This window comes from Octopus sinensis, linkage group LG7, assembly GCF_006345805.1.
Source record: "Octopus sinensis linkage group LG7, ASM634580v1, whole genome shotgun sequence".
Lineage (NCBI taxonomy): Eukaryota > Metazoa > Mollusca > Cephalopoda > Octopoda > Octopodidae > Octopus > Octopus sinensis.
Genome location: NC_043003.1, coordinates 3349238 through 3361760, shown reverse-complemented (window position 1 = coordinate 3361760; position 12523 = coordinate 3349238). Strand labels below are relative to the sequence as shown.

The window sequence follows — 12523 nt, the reverse complement described above, 5'->3', positions numbered from 1 at the left end:
CAGTTCAGTTCCCAGCTGGGGACGGACTCTGTGGTATCGGTGGTGGGTCTTTCTGGTGCCTCATATTTATGTATTTCTAGCTGGGTGGATTTCCTTTCACTGGTTTAAGAGGTTTTATGAGATAACAAATCAGTAGAGCATCAAATGATATACCTTGTGGCATTTAGCTGAATCCTTTTTATATTCTGAGTTCAATTCATACCTAGGGCCACCTTGCCTTCCATGGTCAATAAAATAAATTGTAACTGACAATACTTTAGAAAGTGGTGTTCCAGCATGGCCACAGGTCAATAACAGAAACCAGTAAAATATTACTACAGCTACATATATGAAGTCAGTCTGTCTGCTAGAAGTAGCCACCAAATCCCTCTTCAAGCATACACTGCCATCTTTAAAACAAGATGGTTATGGTTAGAGTGCTTTTGATCAAATATCTGCTTAGTAGGGCAAATGTCAGAGTCTAAACAATACCAAAATGTAAGGCTTTTAGACGGCTTATTAACCCCCATCTGTGTCTGCTACTTGTTTTATCAAATACCATTTATCAATTGGCTAAGTTATGTTTTGGTGTGTAAATAGGTGCACCTAGATACATAATGTGTTGTTATGCACCCCCACAAACATCTGCACAGTTCCCACCAATCAAATTTCACTCACAGGACATTGGTCAAGTCAGGGCTACAATGGAAACCATTTACAAAAGATTGAATTCAATAAAATAGAATGGGGAATCACATGGCTGCAAAATGAACTTCTTAAGCACATAATTACACACACACACACACACACACACACACACAGGGAGGTATCCCTCCCCATTACAACAGAAAAAAAAAGACATCTCGCTCTCTTATACAAAACTTTTCTTCATAAAAGAACCCTTAAACACTTTATGAAGTTGACAAAAATCCCTTGTGCCCCACATACAAAGCTCGTCTGAGTCCGTGGGATTATTGTCTTAATGATTCCAGCAAGCGGAGTTCTTTGTTTTGTGAATTATTCTGGGGAAAAAGCATTCTTCGTGAACTAATGGAAATATTCTTCACATTTTGTGTAGCTCACTTCTTACCGAAATGTCCAGTCTGGCAAATGGACAAGATGGCCATAAGTTCCTCCATTAATACCAGTGATTTCTAGTTCTAAGAACCAACCTTTGATAACGACTAGGTTTAAGTAATTTCATAAACCCCTTTTCTCTAAGAACAGGATATAGATATGCATACTGTTATGGATTATACTTGTAGTCTGTATTATAAGCATACATATATACATACACACACTCATATATATATATATATATATATATATATATATATATATGACAGATTCTCTTGTGGGTTCAGTAAAAGAAAGTGTTAATATATATATATATATATATATATACACAAAATTTAGAGGATTGACCACTAAAAATGGACAGCCTGTATGCTAGATATAGTCAGAATTGCCATTTTCCATGGAGAATGTGTTCTCAAGAAAAAATTAATTTTTTATATATATATATAAACCTCAGTGTTTAATCTCTTGGTTTGGTCTGAGCACTTTTTATATGTACCTATTGTCTATGTGTCTTTTGACACTTCTTACCTGTGACTATATTCTACATTATGAACAAAGAAACTTTAATGATGTCAAAACACCTGTTAGGTGGCCCACATATGTGTGTAGCAGAGCTGAACAGTTACAAAATGTCTTGCATGTGTGGAACAAGATCCAATTGTTAAAAGTTACACTTGGATATTCCACTGAACAAAGGACTTCAAATCAACTGGAGTTCACAGACTTTAATATTCAGACTTATCCATTGCTGCAACAGATTATGGTTCCAGTCTCTGCCAAAATAAAACTAAATACATTCCCTTCAATCTAACAGACCAGAAACTGCTCAAAACTGTTAACTAGGACACCTTGCTTAAGATAATTTCTGAATTCAAATTCTTTGTTATTGTTGATAGCCTCAAAGGTGGACATCAAGATGTAGGTCTGGTCTGTACTCAATGGCATAAGAAATATCTGAACTTCCATCCTTTTTCGGACAACTTTAGAAGAGAATCTTAATAACAACTAATCATAACAATTATTTTTCATGTCTGTAAAACTTGGGTCCTCCTTAGCTTGGGCAAGTCTCTTAATGACTGCTACACTTCCAGTACCGCAGTTGGTCGTCAACATCAACTGCATTCATGAAGTCACTCCGTGCTGACCTAGCACAGATGACCAACATATTTTTACAGCTGCTTGCTGGATGCTGTCTGTGACATTGAGAGCTGAAAGTGATCGTCTGGTAAGAGGGCCCTGAGTGGATAAGAATTGAGGCTCCTTCTTGTCAAAATTATGATCTAGGGTGGTGGTGGTGGTGTCATGATTGATGATAGGAGTAGAGTCACATCTGTCATTGTGATGTGTCTATTACCATGACCGAAACGGGTGTAAAGTATGGATTGTAATAAATGTAATTGCTGTAGTTTTTTTAGTCCCTTATACTTTATGGATCCTTTACTCGACAAAACAAAAATGGAAATCTCAACAACAAGCTAGATTTGATCTGATTTCATTAAGTACTGCCCTCCAAATTTTTCAACAGGTTCGGTCATGTAAATTACTATAAAGACAACAGCTCTTCTAAAATTGATAATCTCTTTTTCTCCTCCCTTTGATAGCTCTCACCACACCTCATTTGATAACTTAACTCCAAAGAGGTAGTCACCCACATCCATGCTTTGCTTCATGTTCACAAATTATAAAATTTTTCCTTTTAATCTTCAATCTTTTATCATTGTAATGAGCCATTGAACTTTAGTCCCATCATTTTTATCTCTCTTTATCTCCTGAAACCTCTTAGAAGGAGAGCTATCCTACCTCCACCTTTCTAGACTCAATTGATGATGACACCTCTCTTATCTCAAGCCTCCTCTACATTATTTGGTTGTGTTTTAACATGCAATGACAGCATTTTTTAAAAATTATATCAAGTTAGAATCTGTAATTCATTGAAATCTTATCATAAAATTTTGTGGAATATCATTATTAGTTTAAAATTATTATAGTTTAAAAATGGAGACCCCCCCCTGTGGGATGAAGTTAAAATAATAGACAAAGGACACCACTGGAAAATACGAAAACTCAAAGAAGCAGCACATGTGCTAGGACACAACAACCTCCTAAGCAGACCGAGTGCAGATATGAGCAGCATATGGGAATCGGTATTAAGGAAGGATAGGAGAATATTAGATTTATAAGCCATAAATATTCACCACTTAATTGCTCACGGGCATATGGCGTAGTGGTTACGAGCGCAGGCTACTAACCCCAAGATTCTGAGTTTGATACAAGACATTGACCTGAATAATAATAATAATAATAATAATAATGATAATAATAATAATTATAATAATAGTTTAATATTAATTTAATACTGCTTCAATTGCTGTACCAGATTTTTATTCAGCTGAGCAGTTATTTACAACACCAGTGATTGTTTTATTCACAGTTTCTGATATGTTGGCATGGCTAGATTTCATCCAGGCATGTAGCTATGAGTAAACATTATTGATAATAAATAAAAAAAACCCTGCAAAGCCAAATGTATTTGGTATTCTTGCTATCTTCTGCAGAGATGAGTTTTCGTCTTCGCATCCCCCCCCTCGTATTGCTTTTAAATACAGCAAGTCTATAAGAGATGTTATCTTTGGACAAATACTGCAGTAACTTGTGTGATGTTTAGGTAGATTGGAAGCTGCTGTTATCGAGAGACCATAAATTCTGAGATTTTACAAGAACTCAAACCAAAATAATCAAGCAGTCAAATAGATCTATAAAACTGTATTTTGGTATTGTTTAGACTCTGACATTTGCCCTACTAAGCACTCTAACCATAACCATCTTGTTTTAAAGATGGCAGTGTATGCTTGAAGAGGGATTTGGTGGCTACTTCTAACAGACAGACTGACTTCATATATGTAGCTGTAGTAATATTTTACTGGTTTCTGTTATTGACCTGTGGCCATGCTGGAACACCACTTTCTAAAGTATTGTCGGTTACAATTTATTTTATTGACCATGGAAGTCAAGGTGGCCCTAGGTATGAATTGAACTCAGAATATAAAAAGGATTCAACTAAATGCCACAAGGTATATCATTTGATGCTCTACTGATTTGTTATCCCATAAAACCTCTTAAAAGGAGAGCCATCCCACCTCCATCGCTCTCGTCTCAGCCGATGATAACAGCTCTCTTATCGCAAGCCTCTTCTTCATTATTCAGTTGTGTTTTAACATGCAACGACAGCACTTTATTTTATATCAAGAGAGAAACAGGAATTTAATGAAATTTTGTTGGCACCTAAAAAGCACCATCTGTATGTGACCAATGCCAGCGCCACCTTGACTGGCTTCTGTGCCGGTGGCACGTAAAAAGCACCAACCGATCATGGCCGTTGCCAGCCTCCCCTGGCACCTGTGCCAGTGGCACGTAAAAAGCACCCACTACACTCACGGAGTGGTTAGCATTAGGAAGGGCATCCAGCTGTAGAAACACTGCCAGATGAGATTGGAGCCTGGTGCAGCCTCCTGGCTTCCCAGACCCCGGTCGAACCGTCCAACCCATGCCACCATGGAAAACGGATGTTAAACGATGATGAATTTCATGGAATATTATTATTTTAGTTATGGAATTAACAAAAGGCAGCAGACTGGCAAAACCGTTCGCATGCCAAGCAAAATGCTTACCAAATCCACCTTCATCACTAACTTCAATATTCACAACCCCTCTTGATTCTTAAGCCCTTTCCTCATGAATTTTCAACCATCCTTAATTCTCTGGAGCAATTAGTATCCCTACCCACTTGAATCCCCTTGTACCTATTCCTACATGTACCCATCGCTATCCTTATTGGGGCCAACACACTTAATATCCACATTTGACCTCTTGGCAAGGGCCAGTGAAGGAACTGCAAGAAATAGCATTCTGACAGCAACACCTGTGACACCTGTGTTTCAGTCTTGAAGAAGAACCTTTCCTTTGGGCCACGCTGGTGGCATGGAGACGAGAAAATTTGCATCCATCATCGACTGCTGGTCTTTTCCACAAAAACACCTTACCCAGGCCTGAGCTAAAAATGGCAAATACACGGTCACCCTAATTGACAGTGGCTGGGAATGGACTTTATAAAGGCAAACATCATAACCTATTTCTCTACCCACACAGAATGGTCACAGTTGGAATATCTTTAATCATAGTTCCACTCCTTCTGGGCTAGCCTGGGGCTATACAACAACTGCTGCTGCTGGCCATCACAGTCTCTTCTCTCGTTGGATCACCTGACCACTAATCAAGGTAGCTAAGTGGATGATCAATATCCTTCTCTTGGTTATGTCATTCCTCGTCTCCATGACAACCAAAGCCTACAATCCACAAACCCTCAGCTGATTCAAATCCTCGTGAAAGTTGCTGACTCGTTAACCATGGAATTAATTTACCATTACAGTGCAAACAAGATGAAAATGAAGGATGTGCTGTGTGTACCGTACAAGCCCTGTAAACTGCCTTGGATCATAAACTGCAGCAGAGATGTCTGCTCCCTTGTTAAGAGGATTTCTCCCAACTTAATACCCTTATCCACAATTCCTGGTAGTTCTACAAGGAGCATTTGCTACCCACAATCCTCTACAGGTGATACCAACTGTCATTCTTTTAACCATTCACATACCACACCAGATTTGCATTACTTCCATTGAATAGGAACATCAAAAACATCCTTCAGTGTGGCCACAACAGCTTCACATTCTTTAAAAACACAAAAGACACAATCTCCGTTTTTAATGAATCAGTCATGATTGTGTGTTGGTGGTGGCGATGATAATTCTCTCTATGAATGCAGACAGATACATAAAAGAAGGCCATTTGAGGAAGTGAAAGTAATGGGAATGTATGAAATAGAGTGAGTGAAAAAGTGCTGGGATAAATAACTCTGACAATTAAAAGTGTTACAAATGTGACTCCTCTCAACCTCTAATATCTTCCTTATGACAGGGCGGTGAGCTGGCAGAATCATTAGCACGCCAGGTGAAATACCTAGCAGTATTTCATCTAGCGTTACCTTCTGAGTTCAAATTCCGCCGAGGTTGACTTTGACTTACATCCTTTCGAGGTCGATTAAATAAGTACCAGTTACACACAGGGGTCGATGTAATCGACTGAAACCCTTTTTCCTTGTTTTTCCCCTCTATGTTTAGCCCCCTGTGGGCAATAAAGCAATAAATATTTTGTTATGACAGTCTCACATATTATTACATTGGTAAAACTGTACCAGAAAAACTAGGCTTCTTCCTCAAGCATAACAAATACCGCAGTCCCAATCTGCTTCTTCCTGCCACCCAAGGTTATTTGGTTGATTGGCAATGCCTCATTCATCAGCACACCACAGCCTCCCAGATCGCAGACATGCCGTCTCTGCTACCTCTTTCTTCTGATGCTATTAAAATGACCTCAGCTTCATTAAGGTAGCTAATAACATTTACTACTGGTCAACTCACGCTTCTCTCATCACCCCTACAAGTATTTCCCTCCTAAAACCCTGCAGAAACTACTTTTCCCCAATCATTTCAGACAAGTGCAGACCTCTGTAACCCCATCTTTCCTAACATTTACTCCTCGATCATCCAAGTTGGAATACCTGTGCAGGTTAAAGGTAATCTGCCAAATGCAACAATTATCTTGAAATTAAAGATGCAATTTGTCTGCGAGTGTTTATTCAGTATAGGCGCAGGCATGGCTGTGTGGTAAGTAGCTTGCTTACCAACCACATGGTTCCGGGTTCAGTCCCACTGCGTGGCACCTTGGGCAAGTGTCTTCTACTATAGCCTCGGGCCGACCAAAGCCTTGTGAGTGGATTTGGTAGACGGAAACTGAAAGAAGCCCATCGTGTGTGTATATATATATGTAGGAAGATGATGGCTGCATGTGATTGTAAGGAGTGCGATGTTGTGTGAGAGTGCAACATGAAGCCTTTCACATTCAGATTGCTATATCAGACGTAATTATTTTATTTATTCCCTTTGTGTTGCAGTTAATCAGGCATTGTCTCAGAATTTCAAGATTTCAACATTCTAATTGTTTATATTTAGAATGACATTGCAGGATAGGTGTGAGAGGTTGGACCTGGCTGGTTTGAACATAAAACAAATACAATATTTGGACTGGTTTAAATGCAAAAGGGTTAGATGTTTGTAATAACTGTGTTGGGAATAGTTAAAGGAAGAGATTCACTGGGTTGTAACGAAACTCTCTCTCTCCCTCTGCACACAAGTGTTCATCATCGTTTAACACCCGTTTTCCATGCTGGCATGGGTTGGACGGTTCGACCGGGGTCTGGGAAGCCAGGAGGCTGCATCAGGCTCCAGTCTGATCTGGCAGTGTTTCTACAGCTGGATGCCTTTCCTAACGCCAACCACTCCGTGAGTGTAGTGGGTGCTTTTTACATGCCACCGGCACAGGTGCCAGGGGAGGCTGGCAACAGCCACGATCGATTGGTGCTTTTTACATGCCACCAGCATGGTAAAAAACAATATATTTCCATAGATATGGAGCTGCTGAAATTTGTCAAACATTTAAGAAGATACTGTTTATTGCTTAAGCTGTCTTCTAGAAAATTTTCTGAAATAAGTCAAAAGAAAAAAATAAAGTAAATAATAAATTGAAAATGTTGCTTTTATATATCTGTCCATTATCACAGGTTTCATCTTATTTACTTATCTAATGTTTCAGATCTTGTTACATAGTTTTATTGTTAGACATATCTCTACCTGACACGATCTTTAAATATTTGTTAAACTCTAAAAGTCTTTAGATCTATTATGAAAACATCAAACGGAGAGTCTGCAGTCTTTTTGGAGTGCAGTTTTTAAGGGTGTTTTCTCAGAAAGCGTCTGCAACTTGTCATAAAATTTTTGAGTTGGCTGGTTTGACAGGAACTGGTAAACCAGAGAGCTGCATGCCCTTCCAAACGCCAACCACTTTACAAAGTGTACTGTATGCTTTTTACATGACACCAGCCTGTAAAAAAAGCACCCACTACACTCTGTCAATACATGGAGTCTATTTCTTTTCTGTTTCTTTTCTGGATAGTCTGGCATTAATAAACATTTTATTCACAGATTTTAGTAAAGTTTTTTCCATACAAATCAACCCATTTTTTATGTACCATCTTTAATAAAGACAGTTGCTGTTTTTCAGTACAATTTCATTCCTATGTCAACATGTGTGTCTGTGTGGGTGTGTGTGTCTGTGTGTTTCAGACTTATCGCACTCAACCCTAAGTGTTCATCATACAAGATCTATAATAAAATTAGGTCAGTCTCCCAATATTGTTAACGAGTTTATTGCCCTACTGTTGTAGAAATAAAAATTCAACATCTTGTCTGTTTAAAAGTTTTCTACTCTTTCAATAAATTGCTGTTAATATTGCTCCACTGAACACATTAAAATGTCTGGTAACACTATAAAGCTCACTTTTGCTCCAAAGGAAAACTTTATGATCTTACTGTCAATGCTCTATTACACTGATGTTTAAAGAAAAGAATGTCTGTATTTCTGAAGTAATTGTTCAAACAAGACCAGCATGTATTCACTTTTTGCTGTAATGAACCCTTGTCATGCCATTTCTCCATAATTGAAGTAACATGTGGCTAATGATGGTTTGTTACTTCAATATGTTCATTGTTCTCTATTTTCTTCAGTTCTTAATTTAGATACTTCAGTTCTTAATGGAGATACTAATATATGTCGGAGACGGTGAGGAGGACATTGTAAATAACAAGGATGTTGATGAAGTGTGACAGAAATATTGAACAGCTTTTAAACTAATGAGTTTATATTTCCAGCTAAAATTGATGTTGAAAATAAAAAGTAAAAAGTTGGCTCAAATTATTGGCATCGTTATTCTGACGTAAAAATACTTTATTTATTGGCATTGCTGTTTGGTTAAGACATTTGATTTGCAACCGCGTGGTTCTAGATTTGATCCTGCTATGCAGTACCTTGGGTAGGTGTCGCCTACCAAAGCCAAAGCCTTAGGTTCACTTTATGTCTTGTTGCTGGAGTTTGGTAGATGGAAACTGTACAGAAGTTCATTGTGTGTGTGTGTGTGTGCATAGCAGAGTAGATACAGAGTTAATTTCACAACAGCATGGCTTTGGGCTCTTTTCCACTCTGTGACATCTTGGGTGAGTGGCTTGGGTTGAACACTGCCTTAGGAATGGATAATTGATAGGTAGAAACTGTGTGGAGGCTTGATGGTTGTGTGTGTGTATTGACAGTCCATGTCTTCATGTAACACTGTCTGAAGAAGTGATGTCATGTCTACATTTTTTTTCTACAAGACATCTTGTAAGAGTAATTTTGAACATCAATAGAACTTTTTTTTAAAAATCCTTCCTTCCTTGTAAGTAACTGGAAGGTCAACTGACCATAAAATACTGCCTTAAATTTGTCTGTCCAACCGATGCTTGCATAGAAATTTAAAATGAACAAATGGAATATTTACTAATTAATGCCATGTAATACTAATGTTTATTAAAACACACCATAGTAAACTTTAACTTTGTTTCAACTAAGAATTTACCTGAGGGAAAGGGTTCAATGAAGTGGGGGACGTGTATGATGTAGGGGTCTCAATAAAATAGGTACCAGTTGTTGACAGGTATATTATTCCTTTAATCAAGAGTAATCACCTTCTTCCCATCTCTAATTATTGTTTCAGGAATTTTCTGTGTCAAAAAAAGACTTATGTTGTTTTTCTTTTTTCCAGATCCAAGAGTTGCTGACTGGTTCATGATGGCAACCCCTTGGCCCGCATTATTCTTGTGTGTCTTCTATGTTTCTTCTGTTAAGTTTGGAATTGGTATAATGACCAAACGGAAGCCATTTGAAATAAGGAAAATTTTAGTCGTCTACAATATATTTATGATGTTTCTCTCTGGCTATGTATTTGTCGAAGTAAGAACTCATTTTTTTTCTTTTCTTTGGTCAATATTTTATTTTGTTTTTGGATGTGGCCCCTTTATTCTGTTCCCTATCCCTGACCCTATCACCAGACATGACATAAATATATTTAAATGAGAGCCTCACCATAAAGAACACCAACTTTCATCCGCCTTCTCCTTCTTATATTTGCCATTAACTGACATGTTTTATGCCAAAATGGAAAATAAGATTCCAAAGGTGTTTTACTGCCCGTAATACATATAACTCGGCTAATCAATCACTAAAGATCAATACACTGAATCAAGAGAGGTAGAGTGGACAATCCCGTAATTTAAAATGATAAAAAAATTAGTTCAGAATGAATGTAGTGAGGGGAGTGGGTGGGTTTAAGGATAACTTTATGCATATTTCAGTCTTATTAAACCTCATCAGTGAAGCACAGTGTAAGCATATAACCATATCTTAGAAAATGAGTGGAGATGTTTTTTGATGAATGAAATCCAAGTGTTGTGATTTCTTTTTTTAAAATGACCATAGACGCAGGAGTGGCTGTGTGATAAGTAGCTTGCTTCCCAACCACATGGTTCTGGGTTCAGTCCCACTGTGTGGCACCTTGGGCAAGTGTCTTCTACTATAGCCCCAGGTTGAGCAAAGCCTTATGAATGGATTTGATAGAAACTTAACACTAGAAGGCTTTTCACCCACCTTTAAGGACCAGAATGCGTCAATTGATGCAAAGATGTTTTTCAATTTGAAAGGAAAATGAAAGAAAAGGAGAGAGGTAGAAGGCCTTTATTCTATGACTTCATGATGCTATTAGTCACAATGGTTTGATATTTTGAAAGAAATCCTTACAAAACAAAAAGGAATTTATTGTAATTCCAGACATTCCTTGCGATGTTTTAGTGCACATTTGCCTCCGGTTTTTTACAGACTCCACACATTTCTGTGGTTCTGTTTTGGCATTTTGTTTTCACACATGTATGTCTAACGCTATTTCTAGAGGTAGATGGGCATTTAATTATCCCATGAGTGACCATGAGATGAAGCAGCACAAAGTTCTTCAGCAACTTTTTGAATATATTCCTGTCAACGAAGGACTGAAATGAAAACTCTTGTGTATACTGTGCAGCTGTTTATAACGTCCAAAATATTATTTTTAAAAATGCGTGTTGGCCATTGTCTACTGCTTTCCTTTGGCTGGATAAAGCCTTGCCATTTGGTCAAGTTCGTCTACAGCATTTTTAGAAAATTACTATTTTCTAATCTCACGGCGTGAGATATTCAGCAACAGTACTTTGGAGTAAAGATTGTTTGTCAACATAACATGGCAGTCCTGGTTTAGGACGAATGTTGCTGTAATTTAGCACCAGGAGACATCGTCTCCAGCTGGCTATACAACAAGATCTGTGTCCTTATATTTTCGAACAAGGGAATCTAGCACCCCCACTCAGCTCAAAACAATATCTGTGTATTGTGATTTCTGGGCTATTTCCCTTCATCAGCACAGAATAACTTTGCTGATGAAGGGAAATAATGCTCTTCTTCAGAGAGGAATGAGAAGAGGAAACAAAGAGAGAAAAGAAATGTGTCTAGATTACATTGTGTGTGTGTGTGTATCCAAGTGTTGGCATCATGTGATGGTTGTAAACGAGCACCACTGCCATACAGGCAGTGTTGGTCGTTTGCAGTCTTCCAGTGAAAAGTGTCTAAGCACGGGGAAATATTGCCTTGCTTGGTGAAGGTTGGTGACAGGAAGGACATCCAGCCATAGAAAATCAGCCTCAACAAATTCTGTCCAACCCATGCCAGCAAGGAAAAATGAACATTAACTGATGACGATGATGATGATGATGATGTGTCTGTGTGTCTACCTATATGTCTAATGTCCTCTATGACTATTACTACCACACTTTCCCAAATATACACTGTATGTTATTTGCACTGACTCACCTCCACTATCACTGCCACCACCTTATCTAAATACTATGTCAAACATATCCGGGATCAGATATTCCAGCCATGACCATCCCATCACTTTAGGTTGATTTACAGCTATGTTATCTTGGGTTTCTTGGTTTAAGACAGTAGGATGTTATTTTTTAAAATTTGGCTGCTATTTCCAGCAACTATGTCCAGTCAACAGTAGTGATGTTGATGATTGTGATGATGTGTAAGGGTTTCGTCTCATTTGTACGCCCTTGGTGAGAAGTGTGTTTGTCAACCACTTTGTTCTAGGTTCAGTTCCACTGTGTGGCACTCGACCAAAACCCTTGTGAGTGAATTTGGTGGACGGAAACTGAAAGAAGCCTGTCATGTACACATATATGTGTGTGTGTTGGTGTGTTTATGTCCCTGTAACTTAGCAGGTCGGCAAGAGAAACCAATGGAATAAATATCAGGGTTTAAAAAGAACATAAGTATTAGGGGCTCAATTTGTTTGACTAGAATTCTTCAGTGTGGTGCCCCAGCATGGCCACAGTCAAAGGACTGAAACAAGGACAAGAGTAAAAGAATGAAGGCAAGAGTCATATTGGAATCT

At 38.3% G+C, this 12523-nt stretch overlaps 1 protein-coding gene across 1 annotated transcript in view; it reads left to right on the top strand.

Moving 5' to 3' along the window:
- LOC115213789 (elongation of very long chain fatty acids protein 7) overlaps positions 1 to 12523 on the top strand; it is a 99005-nt gene that overhangs the window by 68876 nt on the left and 17606 nt on the right. The window contains exon 2 of the mRNA XM_029782636.2: positions 9806 to 9993. Within this exon, the coding sequence (XP_029638496.1) occupies positions 9806 to 9993 (188 nt within the window). The remainder of the gene's footprint in view (positions 1 to 9805; positions 9994 to 12523) is intronic.